At 40.3% G+C, this 25,192-nt stretch overlaps 1 protein-coding gene across 5 annotated transcripts in view; it reads left to right on the top strand.

Annotated features, from left to right (window-relative positions):
* KCNIP4 (potassium voltage-gated channel interacting protein 4) overlaps positions 1-25,192 on the top strand; it is a 1,316,619-nt gene that overhangs the window by 1,203,350 nt on the left and 88,077 nt on the right. For all 5 annotated transcript variants that reach the window (XM_061419778.1, XM_061419781.1, XM_061419780.1 and 2 more), the window contains one exon: positions 6,986-7,110. In XM_061419778.1, the coding sequence (XP_061275762.1) occupies positions 6,986-7,110 (125 nt within the window). The remainder of the gene's footprint in view (positions 1-6,985; positions 7,111-25,192) is intronic.

Raw genomic sequence — 25,192 nt, 5'->3', positions numbered from 1 at the left:
CAGGATTTCTATTGTAGACTTTTTCTCCTCTGTGTATAATGACTGTCAATATTTATTTCCCTTGTTTACCAAAAAAAAAAAAAACAAAACAGACCTTACCTATGGAACAAGAGCTCCTATCATAAGGGGCTATTTATGACTGAAGGTAATATTATGGTTCATGCTAATAACAAGCATTCCAATTAGGTGATTATATTTTAAAATCTAAGCTTGTTTGAAGAGTTATTTATGTTTATAAATAAGGTAGAGACAATCCATTCATAAGTGCTGTGAGAAATAGCTCCAGCAATTTTCCTCTGAGTAGTGATGTTTTATAAGTGATTGAATTCAATCATGAAATTGCAAGGCAATTCAAGTTCTCCTGGAATGGAAACTGCAATGTTATTGCCGACAACCACCTCTAACAGAGGACATTCAACATAATTGACTGTTTTCACGATACTTTTCATTTTCCATGTGATATATGAATAATGAATAGGATAAAGTGCTAATTATAAAGGGCTTTTTGTGTCCTAACATGCTTTTAGGGTCAGAATTGAAGTAATGCTTGTCCAACTAACAAAAATGTGCGGGTACTAATTGTTCAGGGTGCTCTGGGAAGTGCTATGACCCCCACACTGCTTCAGATGGATAGATTGCTTTCTGTTGTGGGCTGTGCATGATTAATTTCGAGATAATCGCGTTTATACTCTCCTTGTGCACCAGAAAATAGCTCCCACTAGGTGAGTGGGTGAATGGTTGTGAAGACAGGAAGAGTCCAGAGGGCTCCCAAGCCTTCACTTTCCTGAGATTAAGCATTTAAAGTTGGCAAATGTAAAAAGGGGCTTTAGGGCCTGACCCAGGTTTGAACTCTCTATTCAGAGAAGTTAAATGATAAAACATGAAAGAAGATGGCTAAGTGTCATCCCAGCTCACCGGCTATCACCTGCTGTGCAAACCTAAGCCAATTCCATAACCCCTGAAACTGCTGCTGCTGCTGCTGCTGCTGCTAAGTCACTTCAGTCGTGTCCGACTCTGTGCGACCCCATAGATGGCAGCCCACCAGCCTCCTCCATCCATGGGATTTTCCAGGCAAGAGTACTGGAGTGGGTTGCCATTGCCTTCTCCGAAACCCTGAAACTAAGTTTCCTCAAATGGTTGTAATTCCAACCACTTTGAGCACTGGGAGTCGTGGAATTAAGGAACAGAACGGAATGCTGAATATATGGCATCTTATCTATGCTTGGACAGGTTTTTAAAGGAGAGAGGGAAGAAAGAAATTACATAGATGTCATGAAGATTAGCTTTGGAAAGCTCCTCCCAGGCAGCTTTATCTTTATCCCAATGTGTCAGACTTGAATGGGCTTCCCGGGTGGCCCAGCAGTACAGAATCCACCTGCAGTGCAGGAGACTCAGGAGACGTGGGTTTGACCGCTGTGTGGGGAAGATCTTCTGGAGGAGGGCATGGCAATCCACTCCAGTATTCTTGCCTGGAGAATCCCATGGACAGAGGAGCCTGGCGAGCTACAGTCCAGTGGATTGCAAAGAGTCGGATACAACTGAAGCGACTGAGCATGCACACACATGTCAGACTTGAATACTAAGCATCTCCCTCTTATTCTGGAAGTTCTCAGGATCAGTTTCCAATGCTATAGTAAAGAATCTTCCAGAATCTCTTAGTAGAAAGCTAAAACCTGGAGCAAAATTAGTTAAATCCTCTTCCAATGTGTCACTGGATGAAGCTTTAAAATAGTTAATAACAATGTAATTTTAGAAGGTAATCATCCTCATCATCATGTTATTGCCATACAGATCAGATCACTTTTAAGCTCATTTAATAAAGGACAAACACTAGGTGCAAAGACTCAGAAGGTATTTTTATAAATGAGCTAAAGCAATATAAGTCAAGTCAGTTGAATTTTTTGCTAGACAAATCAATTTCAGCTCAGACAGAACTTTAAGTTTTAGTATTTGTGATTTTTCATGATAAAAATGGATACGTTTTTTAAAGAAGGGTCACGCTATATTGAAAGATGGACCTTCTATTGATAGACCCATTACGATTAGAATGCTTCAAGTAGTTATTCATTGATCTCACATCATTTTAAATGGAGCATTTTTAGTCTGCCAAATTAGATGCCGTTGGGCTATTCAGTAGTCTGACAGGTCTCAGGTGGAAGAACATGCCAACAGTCTCACAATGTTCCCTGCTATGATAAGGCAAGGGCTCATCTCTGAACCAACTTCTTGGAAGAAGTGACATTATTCTTCATAAAAAGGTTTTATTTCAGCATTATAAGCTTTGTTTATAAATGTGTGTCTGAGGAAGGCCGGCTTCACACTCAGATTTGTTTGTAAAGCAAGATGTTCTATAGTTAGTTTCTGGGAATATCGTTCAACCTTGGATAGAGTCAAATTTGTGTAATTATGAATCAGGCTGTAATAAGCTTCTACTGTAGTTTAAGAGAAGTTGCAACATATAAGAGAAAGAGACCTATTTTAAAAAAACTCATACTATTGTTCCCTGGTGGCTAAGAAGAAAGAATCTGCCTGTAATGCAGACTTGTTTTTGACCCCTGGGTAGGCATGATTCCCTGGAGAAGTAAATGGCTACCCACTCTAGTATTCTTGCCTGAAGAATTCCATGGAGAGAGGAACCTGGCAGGCTACAGTCATGGGGTCACAAACAGTTGGACACAACTGAAAGACTAACACACTCACTATTGTTTCCAGGTGATTTGAATTCCAATTTCTAGCCCAACTGTGTCATGGCCTGAGGGGACAGTTGACTCAGACATAGGACATCTTGGCCCTAAGAGACTAAAGTCTAAGGAACAAAAAGTAAAAAGAGACAGAGAAGCTCAAGGGTATCTGGGTTTGGGAATCTGTCATCTGATTAAAAACAGATCTGTTAGAAGACACGTGAGTTAAAACACTAGTTATATTCAATTTGTCAGGATGCAAAAGCACTGTTGAATAAGCAGCGCTACTCTGACAGCAAGGCTTCTGCATAGTTACACCTTTGCAGAAGCCTCAAGATGATTTAGGGAACCAGAGTGCCACCTGCTTCTTGTTTAATGCCCAAATAAACCACCCAGCCTATCTGAACCCAGATTTCTCACTGGTAAATATGGTATAGCATCATCGGCTCAATGGACATCAGTTTGATAAAACTCCAGGAGATAATGGAAGACAGAGGAAGATCGTGGAAGACAACCCACCAGAGCCTGGTGGGCTGTAGTCCATGGGGTAGCAGAGTCCGACTTGACTTAGCAACTGAACAACAACAAAATACAGGAAAGCAAACAACATTTTGGGTTCTTTTCAGCTCTGCAATCGCATCACTTCCAAACCTTATTCTACGTGTTTCTAATCAACAAGGCATCAGCCACCACCACAGTGATTTCCTCAAGGCACCCAGGCATGTTTTCCCAGAGCACTGGGTTTCCCTGGCTGCTTGGTTTCTGATTTAAAATACTTTGTCTCCAAGATTTTTAACTAATATATATAACTGTTGCTATCTCTTAAAACAGCATATTACTAAGCTCATGGTCTTTTGACATTGAAAAGTCAGAGATCAAATCCCAGCTCTGTCACTTAGTAGCTACATGATCTTGAGTTAGTTAATCTCTGTGTTGTTGTTCAGTCGTTCAGTCGTGTCCAACTCTTTGACTGCAGCATGCTAGGCCTCCCCTGTCCCTCACCATCTCCTGGAGTTCACCCCCAGTTCATTTCCATTGAATCAGTGATGCCAACCCACCATCTCATCCTCTGCTGCCCTTTTCTTGTTTTGCCGTCAATCTTTCCCAGCATCAGGGTCTTTTCCAATGAGTCGGCTGTTCACATCAGGTTCAAATCTCTGTGAGTCCTTTTCTGTTCCATGTAAGATAAAGACAATGATATATGTCTCACACAATTTTTTGTTGATATTCAAATGACATAAAATATGCCAGGCTTAGAGCAAAAGCTCTCTGGAGGATGGAGGTTCTTTTTAACAATCTCATCAGGATGTTTAAAAAATTGGACTTTAGGGTGCTAGAGACAGTGTGAACTTGAACAAGTTACTTAGGTGTATATATTAGCTCCAGCTGCCATAACAAAATGCCTTAGACTGAGTGGTTCAAACAACAGAAATCAGCTTCTCACAATTCTGAAGGCTGGAAGTCCAAAAATCAAGGTGCCAACCAGGTTGGTTTCTCCTGAGGCCTCCCTCCTTGGTTTGTAGATGGCTGCCTTCTCACCGAGTCCTCACGTGGCCTTTCCTCTGTGCCTGTGTATCCTGCTATCTTTCTCTCTTCTTGTAAAGAAAGAGTTCACAGTGCATTAGGGCCCCACCCTTATGACATCTTTGAACTTTAATTATGTTCTTAAAGGTCATACTTCCAAATTCAGTCATATTGGAGGGGTCATAATTTAACCCATAACAAGAACAGAAAGTCAGATTGCAGTAGATTAAAAAGAGAAGCCTGGCGTGCTGCAGTCTATGGGGTCACAGAGTTAGACACGACCTATCAAATGAACAACAACAACAAAAGAACAGGAGGGAGGAGACGGACCTGGTGGATTTAGTTCACTTCTCAGTTGACAGTGCAGGAAAGGAGAGGAGAAAAAAATGCTCCTTTTAATCAATGGTATTTCTCTTGGTATTGAGAGAGTTTGGAAAAAAAAAAAAAGGATTTGGCATCGAAAACTTGGGTATAAATTCAACCCCTGTCTCTTCTTCTATGTGACACTGGGACACACATTTCTTCACCTCTATGCGACTCATTATCCAGCTATGTAAAAAATGGACAGTTCTATCTCATTGTGGAGTTATTATGAGCATTAGAATTACATCAGCAGAGTACCTAGCCCATCTCTTGGGACTTAATAAATTCTAAGTAGTGTATTGAAAGGGCTTCCCTGGTAGCTCAACTGGTAAAGAATCTGCCTGCATTGCAGGAGACCTGGGTTCAATCCCTGGGTTGGGAAGGTCCCCTGGAGGAGGTCATGGCAACCCACTCTAGTATTCTTGCCTGGAGAATCCCCAGGGACAGAGGAGCCTGGCAGGCTACAGTCCATGGGGTCACAAAAGTTGGACAGACTGAGCGACTAAGCACAGCACAGTGAGTTAAAAAAAAAAAAAAAAAAACAACCAAAGCACATGCTTTTAAACAGTAGCTGAGTCACACTGTGAATTTTCCAGTCCTTTTTGGAGTCATGTTGTGCTCTCTGCAGAGTTTGCCTCCAGGAATCTGAGTCTTGATTAGGTTAGGTTGTGCTGCTGCTATAACTTCTCATATGCTGGTGATTGCTGATGATTTCAGGCATGTTTTTAGAGCTTGTCAGCCTTCTAGAAATAAAAACAGCCCTTTGGCAAGTAGGAGTCATTAAGAAGTGAGGTACCAGTCAGCTAAGTAAACGAGAGTCCGCAGGCAGACTCTTCAAGTGTGATGCTTTGAATACTGCATGTGATGCTCATCATCACACTTAGTGCACTTACACTGATCCTCTGGGTCTTTTGTCTCAGTCTCAGCACATCTGTAAATCTGCATCAGCTGGAGGGAGAAACCAGGTTGATAGTGTGGTTCAGCTTGCTGTGTGGTTGCAAAGGTTGAGAAGTTAATGTTCTGTCTTGTTTCTTCCCAATGGAAGGGTCAATGGGTCCAGAGGAGGTTATGCTATGATTGAGAGACTGCTCAGAAAATCTAATTAAAATTTCCTCTACTTTTGCCCAGTCTATATTTCTCAGAAAAATGCATAAAGAACATTGTAATTCCAAACAAGACATTCAAGATCCACCAACTGTCCACTAACCTCAGTTTGAGAAATAATTTTCCAGAAGGCAGCTAAGGTTCAGAGTTTTCCAGAGGAAGGGAAACTTTAGTGGCAACATAATTTGTTTCTTGATTCACTTATTCCTTAATTCCATATGAAGATTTTAGCAGAGGTTCCTTGTGGAGAGAAGGGGTTCAATGGACAAATACTCTTTGGGGTCAATGGGTTAAACGAAGTTAAATAGAACTCTTTGTTGAAAATTCTCCAGTGCTTTGCTCTGAAACAGCATTAAACTTTACAGAATCTCCCAAGTTTACATGGACACAAAATTCTTTTTTTGTGTAGAGAATCTTTGGGAAATTATATGTATATATATTTCACAAAGCAAAGTACAATATTTTAGCATTTATCCATAAGTATGGATTCCCTTGGCTGCACAGTGCAGTATAGCCAGAAGCTCCCCTTGGCTCCAGTCCATCCCATGTGAAGGCTGGGTTTATGCCAGTCAAACCAGCAATGGAGTCCTTTACTCAATTCAGCACCTAATCTGATTGACCTATTTGTAGCCCCTGGCAAAATACTTGATTTTAATGGAATCTTCAGAGTGTATTAGTGGAGTCCTGCCTCATAGTTGCATGATACAAGTGTGGTACTGACTGTTATTAAACAAAATTCCATTTTTATCACTAGTGCTTAGTATATATAGGGCTTCCCTGGTGGCTCAGTTGGTTAAAAAAACCTGCCTGCATTGTCGGAGATCCAGGTTCAATCCCTGGGTCAGGACGATCCTCTGGAAAAGGAAATGACAACCCACTCCAGTATTCTTGCCTGAGCAATCCCACAGACAGAGGAACCTGGTGGGCTACAGCTCATGGGGTCACAAGAGTGTGTATATATGTATCTATATATAAGTCTATATATATGTGTGTGTGTATATATATATATATTAAAAACCTCAAATGTGTTTTGAGGTTTTAAGATTGTTCATAATTTTTACACTTTTCAATCTATATTGTAAAAATGTTCATATTGTGATATTTAATGACTAGAAAGTTTGAAAAACTATTCTGTAGAATTAGCTTAATACTGTATATCCTGGGAAATATAAAGACCTTTATTGGCAGCGTGAGAATCCTTCCTGTGGAAGTGTCACAAGCATCCAGTAAGCATTTCATTCCATTTTCCTGTTTGTTGTGAATACCCATTGGTGAGCAGTGACTGTTCTTAAGACTTTGGTTTTCCTCCACAGACAGCGTGGAAGATGAACTGGAAATGGCCACCGTCAGGCATCGGCCCGAGGCTCTCGAGCTTCTGGAAGCCCAGAGCAAATTTACCAAGAAGGAGCTCCAGATTCTTTACAGAGGATTTAAGAATGTAAGAACTTTCTTTCTGACTGCTTTCACACAGTTCTCAGAGGATCATTGAGAAATGAGAGGGAAAAGTAGAAAATGTGCAGTTCTGTGATATCTCAGCATATGTACACTTCTTATCAATCTTTTCTACATATGAAAATTGTTGATGGCCATTTGGACTTTGATCCACTTTGGTACACTATCTCTCATACAATCAATCAAGGATGAGTACAGAAGAAAGGTTTACTCAATTCAATTCCTAGTTAGGATTTTCTTTTTCCCTTTCAGTTATATTGCCATAATTTCAACAAGCTCTAACATCTATAAGTTTAGTTGTGTGTAGATTGGGGCCCATCAAAAAACTCTGTTCCTGGCATTGGAGAAAAGTCATGATAAGTTTGATAGTTTCTGAAAGACCATGTTAACCATGGCTCTGGACCACAGGTGTCTGTAGGTCCCTGTTTCTGGTTCTCTATGATCCAGGTGGATCTATCATGCTCCCTCCTGAGTGGAACATCTTCAAGAGCTGTGATTTTCCTTGCACACCAAAGGGCAAGGGTGAGAGTCAAGAAGTGGGCTGGGCAATCTGCCAAGCACACAGTCTTAAGGATGCCTTGCTATGTGCTTAGCATTAAGATAAATACTGCTGGTTATGAATAGGGAGAGAACACTTGCTGTCAAGAAATTATTTGAAAGTAATTCATCCTGCAAAGTAGTAAATGGTCTTATATTAAATGGCATATGCAGCCCAACAGGTATTCCACTCTTACATGTATGTAAACCATAGTTACACATGCTACAGGTGCCCCTTGGGAACTAGATGAAATTGCCTTGATTCCTCCTCACATCTTCTCCCTTACAGTCCCCATTCCATGGTCTGTAGGAATCTATAGTGTCCAAAGATTTCTGATGATGCCAGCCTCTTTCAATCTGTCCATCTCAATGCTCTCTCTGTCCAACCTCATGCAGATGAAAAACCCTGCCTCTTCTACAGTATCCATACAAAAATTTACCTGGAGAATTTGTAAAACTAGTTGCCTTTTCAGAATATTTTTATCAGGATCCAACATGCATATTGCATGCAACTTTCCACCATTATTCTCTCTGAATCCATGGACTCTTTATCCCATTTCCGTTCCTCACCACTCTCCTTGCCTGCGCTTCCTAAATGTTCCCTTCCACTGCTTCTCTGAAATGCAGTTCTTCTGACAGCCTTTGTGGGGACTGACTAGGGTGGTGAGGAAGAGGATACAATGGAACTAGGTGCTTACCCCACACAAGCAGGACTTATATTATACATTGTAATATATAATCTATCAAGATGATGCACACAAATACATAGGTATAAAGAAAAAGGGGCTTTGAAAATTAGGCTCAAGAATTAAAGTCTCTCACTCGTGTCCGACTCTTTGGAACCCCATGGACTGTAGCCTACCAGGCGCCTCTGTCCATGGGATTTTCCAGGCAAGAGTACTGAAGTGGGTTGCCCTTTCCTTCTCCAAGGGATCTTCCCAACCCAGGGATCGAACCCAGGTCTCCAGCATTGCAGAAAGACGTTTTACTGTCTAAGCCACCAGGGAAGCCACACCAGAGAGAGGAAAAAGTTGATATGAGTCAGTTGCACTGACCACTGACAGCAGCAACCCACTGAGTGGTGAGGACTAGGAAGAGAAGAGGTGAAAACGACCAAGTCTTGGATAAAAGTAAATGCTAAGTTAAAGCTCATCACAGAATAAAACTTTAAAGGCATTCCTGTGAACATCCAAACTTCCTTGTTCCAGATGAGAGATCTTGTGATAAATAAGCTTTTTTTTCTTTTTCTTTGCAACAGTGGAATACGCATCAGATGCAAAATGGTTGTCAAGTAGAGAACTAACCTCTCAGCATCCCTGCATTCCTCCACTACTTCTGTGTTATCACTTCACTGCCTTCAGTGTAGGGCTCTCCATTTGGGGTCCCGCTGCCTTTCATACCATTTGTTGCAAATTGGAATCACGATTACTGCCATCATCAAACTTCGGAGCCAGCATCTCTGCAGTCTATCCTCTACAAGTGGCCCTTCGTGAAAAATTGGCCAGGCTCTGAAGTCTGCATTGTTTCATTGCTTTGTTTTATTTTTTTCTTTGCCTGCCTATCTTCTTTTTCTTTGCTTCCCTTCCCTCTCTTTTCCTGACCTCTTTTCATCTCCTTTTCCTATCCTCCTGATCCCTTCTCTATTTCGTCATTCTTCCAATCTCTCCTTCTTTTAGTTCCTTTATCTCTTCTTCATGTCAACTCTTGTCTCCTTATTTTCACTTCTTCCCCTTCCTTCCAGTCTTTAATTTTTCTATTCTTTCTTCATTATCTTTTTGTTCCCTTACTCCATCCCATAAGAAAAATATCCAAAAGATCTGAATGTGCCCAAAGCATATTTTATATAATTCTTTAAATGAATGGGCTTCATAATTTGCTTAAAATATTACTAATCAATGTCTCTGATAAATAAAAGAAGAGTGACCCTTTAATTTTCATTCATTTTCTTATAGTCAGAGTACAACTCAAATGTGGTCTAATATACAGCAAGAGAGGCCTTAAAGCAGCACACTCTTATTTTACAGAATGACAGCAATCTGAACCAGCTTAGCATCAGAGAAAGGAAATTAACCACTGGGTTCCTGAACACCAATTATCTCAAGTCCTTAAGATCAAAAAGTCATTTCCATGTCACTAATTGAGATATTCATTCTTGTTTTGAAGAGACAACCTATAGTATGGGAGAAAATATTTGTAAATCATATACATAATAAGGAATATGTATCCATACTATATAAAGAAATCTTACAACTCAATCCAAAATCAAGAAACACAATTTAAAAATGGGCAAAGGACTTGAATAGACCTTTCTCCTAAGATATACAAATAGCCAATGAGCACATGAGAAGGTGCTGAACATAATTAGTTTCAAAAAATGAAAATCAAAGTCACAATTAGATACCACTATATACTCGCTGGGATGTCTACAATAAAACAGATAAAAACAAGTGTGGAGAAGTCGGAAGCCAGATACAATGCTTGCTGGAGTATAAAATGGTACAGCTGCTTTCTAAAACAATATGGCAGGTTCTCAGAAGTTAAATAAGAGTGACCATATGACCCAGAAATTCCTCTCCTAGGTATATACTCCCAAAGAAATAAAAACTTATGTATACTCAAAAAAAAAACTTGTATATGATGTTCACTGTAGCATTAATCATAATTGCCAATAAGTGCAAAAAATAGAAATATTTATGAACTGAAAACTGAATAAATAAATATGCTACATTCATACAAATTTTTTCAACAATAATAAAAAATGAAATACATCATGGATGAGCCTTTAAAATATTTTTTAAGTCAAAGAAGCCAGTCATAAAGAACAATATAAAGTATGATTGCATTTATGTAAAATGCTGAGAAAAGATTGACAGACAGTGCATTTGTAGGGGTGTGGCAGCAGGGTTTCTCATTTGGATGATTAAAACAGTCTTAAGAATTCTTAAGTTGTGTTGATGGTGGCCACACTTTTGTGAATATACTAAATATCACTGGCATATTCATGTTCAAGGAGTCTATTGTATGATTTGTAAATTATATTCCAATAAAGCTGTTAAAATTGATATAAGTAAATAAATTAATTGCATAACATTTAGCTCCATGTCAAATATTCCAATAATCCCAAAGCTTCTCTGGAAATGATGAGTCCTGCAAATGTAGGCATGTCATGTGGAGGGATGATAACTGTATTACTTGGGTGATAACACAGGAAAGTAAGTCAAAGTTCTATTCCTGCAACAACCCATAGCCCAGTACAAGAGGTTGTCCAACCCTAGGTTGTTGTCAAGTCGCTCAGTCGTGTCTGACTCTTTGCCATCCCATGGACTGCAGCACACTAAGCTTCCCTGTCCTTCACCATCTCCTGGAGTTTGCTCAAATTCATGTCCACTGAGTCAGTGATGCCATCCAACCATCTCGTCTTCTGTCATCCCCTTCTCCTCCTGACTTCAATCTTTCCCAACATCAGGGTCTTCCAGTGAGTCATCTCTTTGCATCAGGTGGCCAAAGTACTTGGAACTTCAGCTTCAGAATCAGTCCTTCCAATGAATATTTGGAATTGATTTCCTTTAGGATAGACTGGTTGGATCTCCTTGCAGTCCAAGGGACTCTCAAGAGTCTTCTCCAACACCACAGTCTGAAGGCATCATTTCTTCATTGCTCAGCTTTCTTTTTGGTCCAACTCTCACATCTGTACACCACTACTGGAAAAACTATAGCCTTGACTATACAAATCTTTGTTAGCAAAGTATGTCTCTGCTTTTTAATAGGCTGTCTAGGTTTGTCATAGATTTTCTTCCCAGGAGCAAGTGTCTTTAAATTTCATGGCTGCAGTCACCATCAGCAGTGATTTTGGAGCCCAAGAAAATAAAGTCTCTTACTGTCTCCATTATTTCTCCATCTATTTGTCATGAAGTGATCATGCTAAATTATTTATCTTAAGTTAAAGACTATGAAAGAATTGCTTCCAACTTTTACTGTCATCCTACCTATACTACTACATTACTCCTCCAAAATCACTAGCAAACTTCCTGCATTCTAATGAGCAACCTGCAATAATTCATGAAGAAGTTGCAAGTAATCAGGTTAGATGTCTCAGAACTTTCCAAGCCTAATCTACCTGTCTTTGACCAGGCATTCTTTAACATCCCTTCTGCATACATGATCCTAACAGCACTCAGTCCCTCACGTCTGTTCAGGATCTCCTGCCTTTTATTAAAACTTTCTCAGGGACTTTGCTCCTGCAATTTTCACTCCTCTCCCCTGAACCATAAGCTACTCCTTCTATATTAGAACATTCTCCAATGTGGAGTTCAGTTCAGTCACTCAGTTGTATCGACTCTTTGCGACCCCATGAATTGCAGCACGCCAGGCCTCCCTGTCCATCACCAACTCCCAGAGTTCACTCAAACTCACATCCATCGAGTCAGTGATGCCATCCAGCCATCTCATCCTCTGTCGTCCCCTTCTCCTCCTGCCCCCAATCTCTCCCAGCATCAGAGTCTTTTCCAATGAGTTAACTCTTTGCATGAGGTGGCCAAAGTACTGGAGTTTCAGCTTTAGCATCATTCCTTCCAAAGAACACCCAGGACTGATCTCCTTTAGAATGGACTGGTTGGATCTCCTTGCAGTCCAAGGGACTCTCAAGAGTCTTCTCCAACACCACAGTTTAAAAGTATCAATTCTTCGGCGCTCAGCTTTCTTCACAGTCCAACTCTCACATCCATACATGACTACTGGAAAAACCATAGCCTTGACTAGACAGACCTTTGTTAGCAAAGTAATGTCTCTGCTTTTTAATATGCTATCTAGGTTGGTCATAACTTTCCTACCAAGGAGTAAGCGTCTTTTAATTTCATGGCTGCAATCACCATCTGCAGTGATTTTAGAGCCCCCCAAAATAAAGTCTGACACTGTTTCCACTGTTTCCCCATTTATTTCCCATGAAGTGATGGGACCAGATGCCATGATCTTAGCTTTCTGACTGTTGAGCTTTAAGCCAACATTTTCACTCTCCTCTTTCACCTTCATCAAGAGGCTTTTTAGTTCCTCTTCACTTTCTGCCATAAGGGTGGTGTCATCTGCATATCTGAGATTATTGATATTTCTCCCAACAATCTTGATTCCAGCTTGTGCTTCTTCCAGGCCAGCGTTTCTCATGATGTACTCACATGATGTACTCAAATGATGTAGAAGTTAAATAAGCAGGGTGACAATATACAGCCTTGACGTACTCCTTTTCCTATTTGGAACCAGTCTGTTGTTCCATGTCCAGTTCTAACTGTTGCTTCCTGACCTGCATATAGGTTTCTCAAGAGGCAGGTCAGGTGGTCTGGTATTTCCATCTCTTTCAGAATTTTCCAGTTTATTGTGATCCACACAGTCAAAGGCTTTGGCATAAAAGTCTTTGGTAATAAAGCAGAAATAGATGTCTTTCTGGAACTCTCTTGCTTTTTCGATGATCCAGCAGATGTTGGCAGTTTGATCTCTGGTGCCTCTGCCTTTTCTAAAACCAGCTTGAACAACTGGAAGTTCACAGTTCATGTATTGCTTCAGCAATATGTGGAGTTGGGAGGCAGAAATATACAGTCTTACCACAAGTCCTTCTGTAGCTACTGGTACCTTTGTGTACTGTTCTTCATAGCAGATTATCTCAACTTACCCTGAGACCATGCTGTCTTCAACTTTATCATCACTCATAAGATGGTAAACATGTTCTGAGCACCTGTGGGGCACCAGACTCCCAGACCAGTGCTTTCCAGACTTTGTGCCCACAGGAACATTTCATGAGGGAAAAGGGTCCTCAAGGAACTCATGGTGGGGTGGGCGGGGACCCAGACTGAAGACAATAGTGCAAACAAGTGTGATGAGAGCCTTGGCCTCTGGAGCCAGCCTAGGCTGGGATCAGACGGTGAGGAATGGGCTTCGCCTGGTCAGTCCTAAAGATAGATGTCTCCCTCTGTCTGCGTGTCTGTCCCTATCTCTACCCCTCGCTCTCAAACATTCTATCTTAGAATCAGGCTCTCACCAGCAGGATGCCAATGCAGTGCCAATGCAGTGCCAATGATCCTCAGTCCAGGCTAGGAGCCTGGTGTTGAGGGGGTCAGCGTGCCATCCTCAGTGTGTGTAGAATAGAAAGGTAAAGACCCAAGATACTCACTTTTAATGAAACCTTTTAAAACTCTTATATTTTGATTAAAAGGATAAACTATTCATCAACATCTTAAAACAGCTGTATTTATATGAAAGTAGTTGAACATCCCTGAAAGTAAACATTGCGAGTGCCCCCCACCCAGCCTTTTCCCAGTCCTATATATCTGATAGCATTTCTCCAAAATATATTGTTAATTTAAGTGGGAAATAGGAGTAAAAGAAGATAGTGAGAGAGAATTCCTTAGCCCCTCACCATATCTTATCCCCACATTTTAATTTCTCTTACCACATGCTAAACTGGGTCTTCAAAAGCAGGCTACTGACAGAAATGAAGAATACAGTACAGTGCTTCTCAGTCTTTACTGTGCCAGGAATCACATAAAGGATTTATTAAAACAGATTGCTGGACCCCAGTTCAAAAGAGTCTGATTTAGTTGGTCTGAGATTGGAGTAGAGAATTTGCCTTTCTCATATGTTTCAAAGCAATGCTGATGCTGCTGGTCTGGGGACCATACATTGAGATTTGCAAGTACAGTTCAAACATCAGAAACATTGGTGTCACTCAGACTCAGGTCCATATCTGATTTGTCTAGGGAGATCCCTTCGAATCAGTGGTCTCTCTGTCCTCGTCTCTACAAATTAGGATAATGTAACTTCATTACATGGACTTTGCCTTGTTTTGATGTTTTGGAGGGTTTTTTTTAATAAATTAAGATAGTAAACATGAAGTTCAGCAAAAAAGAATTATTATAGTGTGGCCCTAAACAGTCAACTTCAGTTTTATGTTCCATCAAAGTGGGGCAGTCATGGTTGACCCAAATATCCCCCACCAGGGTTTTGGGTTTTGAGCTACATAATTATATATTAAAAAGTATGTGGAAAGATGCAAGGTGTTAGCTACAAATCAGCAATTTCATGTTACAATTATCTAGGGAACTTTAAAAACTACAAATAACTGGTACTATGCTTGGTGATTCTGATATAATTGCTCCCAGAAGAAGCTTGAGCATCAGGATTTATAAAGCTCTCCAGGTAATTATAATGTGCAGCCAAGTTTGAGAACCACTGAACAAGATATATAAGATTGTAGCCATAAAGTTGCTTCTATCACACACTGAATTGACCTCTTTGTGATGAGCCCAATAATGGCAAATATTAGTAGTTAAAATGACTACTTGGAATCTTAAGCCTTTGGTGTGTGGGATGGTGTGTGTAAGTGGTCTTACCTCAGATGACTCTGATTCAGTTAAATCTTGGCTGATGCTTACTAATCTTTTTTTTAAAGTCTTAATTTTTAAAAGATCCCATTTTAATAGACTGCTAACAGAAAGTTGCATTTGAAAAAAACTGACCTAGAAGGTCATACAAGAATCTATATACATAACTCATAAGCTTGCTTTGCTGTTCTCTTTCAAAATCAAGCATAATTTCAGTCAGCACTAGGTGATAATGAATGGTGTTCTGAGCATTAATTTTTCATATGGCTATGACTTTTGGACATTTCCTCTCATTAATTAATAATTTACAGCATATTCTTCCCATTTTTCAAGGCACAGGATGAAAGATATTTGCAACTAGTTAGACTTAATATGTTTTGGACACCTGGCTACTTCCTGTTCCAAGTCTTTTCCTGCTTCCTTTTCTCTATTTTGAATTTTAATAGGTCAAAGTATCTTTTAAATTCAAATACATCTTTGAGGTATCACTTTAATACTTGTAAATGTCATTCTTCCCTAAAAATGTTGTGTTAATACTCTTTATGTCTAAAAGTACAAGATGTCTATATTAGTTTTCTACTGTGTGTAATAAATTATCACACATTTAGTGACTTAAAGAAATGCACATTCATTATGTCACAGTTTTGAAGGTCAGGAGTCCAAAAATGACTTAATTGGGTCCTCTGCTTGGGACCTCATAAGGCTATAATTCAATTATTGGTAAAGCTACGGTTCTTTCCGGATTTAAGAGCCTTCATCTAAGCTCATATGGTTGTTGGCAGAGTTTGTTTCCTTGTGATTGTATTTCTGAGGTCCTCACTCTTGTGCTAGCTGTCAACCTGGGACCACTCATCTCCTAGTGCAGGGGTCCGTGACCCTGGGCCACGGAATGGTACCAGTCCATGGCCTGTTAGGATCTGGACTAAACAGCCGGAGGCAGGTGAATGAAGTTCTATGTGTATTTACAGCCACTTCCCATCACTCACTCACATTACTGCCTGAGTAATGTGAAATTCATAGGAGCTCAAACCATGCTATGAATTTCACATGCAAGGGATCTAGGTTATTCACCTCTTTTGAGAATCATCCTGAAACCACCCCCTCCCCACCCTGGTCTGTGGGAAAATCGTCTTCTGTAAAACCAGTCCCTGATGCCAAAAAGATTAGGGACCACCGTCCTAGCAGCTGTCTGTAGTCCTTTACCAATGGCCCTATCAGAGACTTTTTCATAACATGAAAGCTAACTTCTTCAAAGCCAGTAAGAGAGTCTCTCTACTCTACTAAATCAGAGTCTTATTTAAAGTAACATAATCAGGGACCTAACATCTCCCATCACCCTTGCACATCCCAAAACTCAAGGCAAAGGGATAAAAAAGGGCAAGATTTGTAGGGAGTCACACTTGCATGGTGTCCATCACAGTGGTGTTTGTGAGGAAAGAGGAACCGCTATGGGTTAAAATGGCTAAATTCAGTCTGAAGTAACTTTCAAGCACAGTTAATCCCACCCTCAATATTACGCCTGCAATCCAGACATCTTACGTATTTTCCCAAAAGTAGCACTAGCCTTTCCTCCTGATTTCTACAAAAGATTTGATGTAATAGCCAAATGAACCAGCAGGAGAGGAGAATTCTTTGATGGGGCATCCCCACCCTTCTCGAAGGATTTGAGAACTTCTGCACTTTAAAAATAGATTAAGGGAACTGAGGGTGAAATTATAGAGATCTACATTTTTTACAAAGAACATGAACATTAAAAGCTCTAAATCCCATTTATGGTGGAGAGGGAGAAGCTGGGAGTTTTGTACATGCCTGGAAAAGAGTGGAATCAGGTAATTAGGGTAGAAAAATAAGCTGCTAATTGTATGAGGCAATTTCTCTTTTGTTACAAGCCCTCAGAGTTAGTCTTGAGGCTTTTATAGACTGATTGTGTGACCTTCAGCAAATCGCTTCATCCCTGGCAGCTTCTGTTTCCCTGTCAGCAAATTAGGGATTAAGATCTTCCCTTCCAATCATGAAGGGAGGTGGGTAATAATTGGTTTTGTACAGCTCTTGAAAGAGTGAGATAAAACTCTTCCTTAAGTGCAAAGTATTACTCATGTACTTTAGATTCAAGGTATAAGAACAGTGAAAATGTTATTTTCTATGCCCTAGCAGAGTTTCCTGTCAGACTTCCAAGAAGCAGGGCTTTCTGAGGAGAAGGTTGTCTACAGGTCTGAGCAGATAAACATGGCTGTCCTTCTGACTCCCAAATCTGGCATGGTCCATGTGCTCTTCTGGGCTCAAACCTTTCAACTGCCATTTCTCACCATGAGCAGATAGCCTCTCAGGGCATCAAATTTTAATTTGAAGATTCAGGACATTAATACTGATATAAATGAGAAGATGATGAGAAATGTTCTGCATAATCCCTTTCATTTAGAATGTGAAAAATAGACATTAAAGTCCTTTAGTATTTTCCTCTCATTCTTCTAAGTACTAGGGTAACTAAAATTCATAAGGTAGACCTGTGATATCAAATAGATTGCATTAAACATGCATTTATGTGACATATATACTTGGGCAACTGAATGCTTCCTGGTTTGTTTCTTTTCTATCTTAACCTAATAAGATGCCATGCAAACAGGGTGTAAATTCAAATATGTAACTGTCCTATCTACACTCAGCTCTCCATTCCACCTTGCTGGGGTAACTATTAATTTTCGTCTTTATTCTTCTAGGTAATTTTTATAGGCGTGTATTTATGTGGGTGTGGCAGAAGCAGGGGTAGATTCTTTTGACATATATCCTAAAGATTAATTATTTTTAGCTGACAATGAATAATTAATCATGAACACTTAATTTTACTTTCAAGTAACCATTATATCCATGTTGACCAGAAGTTCCCTGTTTGGGGACACTTCAGTCTAGTGGGTTGACTTTCCAACTCTCAGGCTCCTCTTTGTTTGTTTGGGAGTCCCCATAGGGAAGGCAGCAGTTTATGGATTGCATGATATTCCATCCTTGTTTCAAAGAGGGATTCACACTTGAAGAGCCATAACAACTCTACCCAGCATTCCCCCTCTCCCTCTATGAAAGTAACAAACAAACAAAACAAAACAAACAAACGAATAAACAAACAAACAAAAGTTAGAACTCGAGAAAAAAAAGAAATAAAAAGTAGACTTAAGACTCTTATTTCTGTTTAATCTGTGAGCTTCCTAAAGACCATGTCCTGAGCTTGATGCACCTCAATATTCTCCACTCATAATTCCAGGCATCTGGCTCATGGTACCACTCAGAAATTGATTTTGGAATTAAAGTATTAGACCTTAATCACAGATAAAATTCATTCTGTATCATCTATATAATATCTAAATAATAGTTTTTGCTTTCATTAAGTGAAATACATATGCATGATATTTAACTGATCTTTGCCTCCTAAACCTATCTTTTCTCAATAAATGTTCTGTCCATTGGTCTGGTCACCTAGAAACTCAAATATCTTCCTGAACTCTTCCCTAAGAAGCTCCTGCCTCTGATTCATCTCCACATTCAGTCAGTTGTCCAGTCTTCATATCTCATATCTACCCCTTCCTTCTCTTCTACACGGTTGCTTCTTCACACACACACAGCTGCCATCTTTCACCTGCATGACCATATGGGCTCCCAGTCTCCTGGTCAAACTTGCAAGCAAAGTTCTCTTAAAGACAGCACTCTCAGTCCTGCAGAGGTAACTCATCTCTGCACAAAACTGCATGTATTCTGGAGTAAAATGTCAATGTGACTAGTTCTGGTTGCCAGTTCTGGTTGCCACTGGGCAAGAGACTTGACCTCTCTGGGCTTCACTTATGTCATCTGCAAAACTGGAGAAACATCGTTTCACAGATGTTTTGCAAAGATAATGGAAGTAAAACACAGAGACAGAACCTGTCACGTGATGACAATCCAAAAGCAGGTTTATGATCATTACTCCCATCATTATTATTATCATTAGCAACACCGTCCTCCTGCTGTCTCTCTGAATCATGGTACTGTCTAGAAGCTCTTCCGTAAGATGTCTTTGCCCGCACCTTGCCCTGAGGACGCACTGGGAAAGAGTGCACTTTGTTTTTGTTTGATTTCACTCTGTTTTGAATTATTGGAGAAACTGACATAGTATTTCTCCTAATGACATCCTGACTGAGATTTTGTGAAAAATCAAAAGATGTAACATAAACTGCAATGTTTTAAACATAAAATGCAAACTAGAGATGCACGTAATTTTAAAAAACAACTTGCGTAAGAACAACTCTCATAGAAAGCAAATATTTCCTAGAAACACTTCCAAAATCTTCTAGATTTTTTCCCATAACAAAAGATCAAATTTTATTTTTCTCTCAAGTCACAGGAGGGCTGGTCCAGGCTGATGGGGAAATTTTCTTTCATCAGGACATTCAAGGATCCAGGTTCCTTCCAGCACATTGCCCTGCATCCCTTGGCTGGGCTACTGGCCGCATCTGCATTGTGTAAAACTAGGTCATTTTCATGTTACTATCCTGAGAGAAGATGAAAGAGCCACAGACAGGGGCAGGTGATTGTGCCAAGTTAGACGTAACAAAAAAGATATATGTGTATATATATGTGTGTATGTATGTCACTCTCATTACATCCCATGGGCTCAGTAGCCACATAAACTGTCAGGGGAAGCTAAGAAATGTCATCTCTACCTGGATAGCAGTGTATGTGGATAGAGGGAGAATCTGGTTTAGAGGAACAACCAGTACTCTGCAAAAATCAATAAAATATTCTACTGAATTTTTCTAGAGAACCCTACAGATTTCTCAAGTTAGTTTAATTAATCCTCCTGAGATAAAGTTTTTTAGTCTGGGAGTCATGTGTCTACTGACCTCAAACTCACATATCCCTTGAGGCATCAAGAATTTTTAAAAATAATAATAATTGTCTTCTGAGTGTGTCAAGGCTTGCTACTTCACTTAGCACAGTATCAGAAATGAATACACAGCAAGTTCAGGAGCTGCTTCCTCTAAGGGTTTATGAATACTATTTGTTGTACAAGAAACCCAGTCTTCATGACCCAGAACCCAAGCACACGGTGGTGGTAAGATGCTATGTGGATCAACTTTAACAGTATTACTCCTTCTCATCTCTTTGGATGAACTAATTAATTCATACAAATAAATCACTGGGAGCCCAATAAATAATTTTTTCAAATTCAGTACATGTTCCTTAAAGAGCCTGCTATGCAACTTTGAGTGTCTTGTGGCTAAAACTAACAACAAATCCAGGGCACCATTCATCACTGCAAGTTGCTAGTGGTTAACCAACCCCATAAAGTCAGATCTTTTTCCATTTTTTACAATTCCACTTCAATGTGTTCATTAATATAAACCCAAATGGCAATTATTCCAGTGATCCTGGCAGGCATTCAAATCTTCATTAAAATAAAACGTTGCCAAACTTTGTCTTTTCAATGCTACATTTGAGTTGAGTGTGTTAGATTATATATTCTCAGAAATCTGTGCTGAATAATTTAGCTTGAGAGAACTACAAAGGAATGTCAAAAGAAAATGAGACAGAATCAGTAATTTCCTTAACTATGCCCATTCTAATGAATTATGCTTAATTTATGACATTCCAACTACCATAGAATTTTAGGAGATTGAGTCAAAACTTCTCATCTCAAGCTCCTCCCAGTTGTAAATACTTTCCATAAACATGTCTGAAGCACTGATCATTTACTGGATACTCACTATATGCCAGGTACTTTGCTAATATTGGATATGTATTTATGAATAAAAGAGAATTGTTTTCAACACTAGAGTTTGGTGTAAGAAGGATGTAGTTAATAAGAAAGGTAAAAAATAATTAAGGGAAAATTGTGGTATATTTCATGAAGGAGACAGACAGAATTCTGTGAGTGAGACTCATATGTGGGCATAGGGGACCTGGAAAGTGTGATGGTTAATTTTTGTTTGTTGACTGGATTAGGCCTAGGTGCTTGATTGTTTCCTCGAACACCAGTCTAGATGTTGCTGTGAAGCTATTTTTGTAGGTGTGATTAACATCTACAGTCAGTTGACTTTAAAGTGGATAACCCTTGCAATAGTACTGGAGTGGATTGCCATTTCCTTCTCCAGGGGATCTTCCCGACCCAGGGATCGAACCCAGGTCTCCCACATTGTAGACAGACGCTTTACCATCTGAGCTACCAGGGAAGTTGATAATCTGGTTAGCATCACTCAATCAACTGAAATACTCAAGAACAAAATCTAAGAGGTCCCAGAGAAGAAGGAATTCTGCCTCAAGACTGTAACAGAGTTTCCAGCCTACCAGCCTGCCTGTAGATTTCTGACTTACCAGTCCCACAATCCTATGAACCAATACTTTAAAATCCGCCCTCTGTCTCACTCTCTGAATTTTGTTTCCATGAAGGGCACTAACTGATACATGGATGCATGCTCAGTCACTCAGTCCTGTCCAACTCTTTGTGACCCCATGGACTGTAGCCTGCCAGGCTCCTCTGTCCATGGAATTTTCCAGGCAAGAATACTAGAGTGGGTTGCCATTTCCTACTCCAATGTTGCTGCTGCTGCTGCTGCTAAGTTGCTTCAGTCGTGTCAGACTCTATGCAACCCCATAGATGGCAGCCTACCAGGCTCCCCAGTCCCTGGGATTCATTCTCCAGGCAAGAACACTGGAGTGGGTTGCCATTGCCTTATCCAGTGCATGAAAGTAAAAAGTGAAAGTGAAGTCGCTCAGTCGTGTCCGACTCTTCGAGACCCCATGGACTGCAGCCTACCAGGCTCCTCTGCCCATGGGATTTTCCAGGCAAGAGTACTGGAGTGGGGTGCCATTGCCTTCTCTGTCCTACTCCACTAACTGATACAAAAGATCTTTACTAACTCTAGATGTTTTATGTAAGCCCTAAGGAAAGGATCATTCATGAAAAGAGTAAAGAAAGAGTTATCCCCAGTCGAAGAAACAGCAAGAGTGAAAGTCTTAAGAAAGGGGAGGTTAACATGATTGAGGTTGAAGGAGAGAGGGATTCATAAGGTGAGGCCATCTCCAGGTGGGCATGGAGCAGGTCACATAGAGTCTTGTAGGCTAGATTTGTTTCTGAGTATGATAGGAAGCCACTGATGGTTTAAGTAGGAGACTGACATGACCGGTGTTTTTAAAACACTCTATTTGGCAGTAAAGGGTTTGATCAAGGGGGAAGGATGAAGAAGAGAAAAGCAGTAAGGAAGATACTGCAGGAGTCTAGACACAATATGATGGTGAAATGGACTGAAAATTGTGGTATTTCAGATGTAAAGGAGGTTAAAAGTGAAAGTGTCTGACCATTTTATTTTCAAAATAAAAATGACAGAATTTGATGATGGATTGAAAGTGACCAGTAGAAAAAGAGTAACAATACAGATGATTCCAGGTTTTCTGACTTACACAAATGGAAAACATTTGCTAAGAAACAGAAAATTGGGATAAATATGTTGAGTGGGTCAGGGACCAAAAGTTCAGAGTTAGTTTGTCTCATAAAGTTTTATAAATTACTATGGTTGGTAGTTGGGACTGAAGATATAAAGTTAAGAGTCACTAGCATATAGGGTCATGAGAATAGATGATTAGTAGCAACTATAGCAAAAATAACATGTATTGAGCACGTTTGATGAAAAAACTCTTCTCAATGTACTTTCAGTTCAGTTCAGTTCAGTCGCTCAGTCATGTCTGACTCTTTGCGACCGCATGAATCGCAGCACGCCAGGCCTCCCTGTCCATCACCATCTCCCGGACTTCACTCAAACTCATGTCCATCAAGTCAGTGATGCCATCCAGCCATCTCATCCTCTGTCATCCCCTTTTCCTCCTGCCCCCAATCCCTCCCAGCATCAGAGTCTTTTCCAATGAGTCAACTCTTCGCATGACGTGGCCAAAGTATTGGAGTTTCAGCTTTAGCATCATTCCTTCCAAAGAAATCCCAGGGCTGATCTCCTTTAGAATGGACTGGTTGGATCTCCTTGCAGTCCAAGGGACTCTCAAGACTCTTCTCCAACACCACAGTTCAAAAGCATCAATTTTTCAGCACTCAGCTTTCTTCACAGTCCAACTCTCACATCCATACATGACCACAGAAAAAAGCATAGCCTTGACTAGATGGACCTTTGTTGGCAAAGTAATGTCTCTGCTTTTCAATATGCTGTCTAGGTTGGTACTTTAGAGGTAATTAATTCCCTTCGTTCCCTGAATAGCCCTATAAAGTAAGCTTTATAATATATGATATAATAAAGAAACTGAAGCACAGAATGGTTAAGTAACTTTCCTAGGGTCACACAGCCAGCAATGAACAAGTCTGGAATTTGGACCAATACACTTTGGTTTCAGAGCCCATGCTCTTAACCACTGGGAATGACTGAAAAGAGAAAATAGAGAATTCAGGCTTGGGATGTGAACAAGGCAAAGACAGCAAAAAAAAAAAAAAAAAACGAATTGAAGAAGCACAGAAATATGGGGATGAAGCCAGGAGAATATGGAATCACATCAGACTAGAGACCATACTCCTCTAGGAAGTAGGAAATATGTTGAATGATGCCAAGCAGGCAAGAAAGAAAACAAGATAAAGACAGAGAAGTGTCTATATCAGTAAAGGCTCTTGGATGGTAAGCAACAGAAACCTAGCCTGGCTAAGAAGAAGGGTAAAAAAAGAAGTCTTTGGCAGCATCTAAGGCAGCTCAGAGAATTGAATGAAGACACGAGCACCCAAGCCCTGTAAGAGAGAAGCACTTGGGAAGCTCCAGGGAAGCAGTCAGGAGTGAAGTAGTGATGGTGACCACAGTGTTCACCGACCCACAGCTACATCTACATCTCTACCCAACACTACTCATTTTCTATGTTTTAGCCATGTTGGACTCCTTTCAGTTTCCTCAGTACAAATTCTTTCCAGAGAAATAACCAAATTCTGATCCCTGCAGGAAGAAATGTGGAGGCGGGACCTTTGCTTGGTTGGAAGAGTTGGGAGCACAAAACACACCCTGCCCTTGGCTGTGTTCTCCTTTCCTCTCCAAATCCCTGTCTACAGCCTGCATTTCTTTTTTTAACATTACTGCAGGGAAAAAATCACTTGTGGTAAAGAGCTTCTGATTTTTTCCTTCTCTTGCAGCCTTTTCACACGTTATTTTCTAAAACACACTTTCCCTATTATTTAGTATGGATGGTTCCTCCTAATGCTTCCAATAGCATCTCAAATCTTGCCTCCGCTGATTACCTGTCTATATATTACAGGTCTGTGTAGGTCAAATCACTACTCCCAAATATATTCTATCACTGCACCCAGCTTGTTCCTTTCTCAGTATTTATGATCATCTTCAATAATTAATTAACTTGTTTATTTGTTTTCTGAATCCCTATGAGATGGGATATTAATGAGGACAGGACCACTGACACTTGGGTCACCCACTTATACTCAGTACCCAGTAATTTTCCTGGGACAGAATAGGTTTTTAATAGGTATGTGTTGCTTGAATAAATGAATATGTTCAAGACAGCTCAGACAGCTCCCTCCTTAACTTTGAGCAGGGTTGTGGGCACTCTGTGAAGGGCCCCGGGGGCCAGTCTCAGCCTCAGTGATTCGTCTTGGCTAATTCTTCCCTTTAGAACCTGTTCACCATGTTATGGTATCTCTGTTCTCCATCCCTGGGTTCTGGGTTCTTTGCCAACCTTTCAGGTGAACTCTCTGTGGAGATCTAGACTGTGGATCCCCTCACAAGTTACCTTCTAGGTATTCTTGTGTCCCCAGACCTGTAGCCCTTCACAGGACATACCCCTTCTTCACCAAATACCTAGTTTAGGGGTGCTTCTCTCGCTCAGTGGTTCTGGGAAATGGCTTGGAACAAAGACATACAAAGATTAAGAAAGTAATGGTCTGTCTTTAAATGCTTCACAAGCTAATTACAAAACAAACCTTGAGTCTAAGATCTGTCTGCAAAAAAATACTTTAGGAACACCATTTGTAAACATTTTAACTTCATTGTAGCTGAGGCTAACAGTTGTAGCTGAGCTACAACTTCATTGTAGCTGCCTGCTAAGTCTCTTCAGTCATACGTGACTCTGTGCAACCCTATGGACTGTAGCCTGCCAGGCTCCTCTGTCCATGGGGTTCTCCAGGCAAGAATACTGGATTGGGTTGCCATG

Source organism: Bos javanicus, chromosome 6, assembly GCF_032452875.1.
Source record: "Bos javanicus breed banteng chromosome 6, ARS-OSU_banteng_1.0, whole genome shotgun sequence".
NCBI classification, from domain to species: Eukaryota; Metazoa; Chordata; class Mammalia; order Artiodactyla; family Bovidae; genus Bos; species Bos javanicus.
The sequence above is the reverse complement of the archived record's forward strand: the minus strand, read 5'-3'. Positions and strand labels throughout refer to the sequence as shown.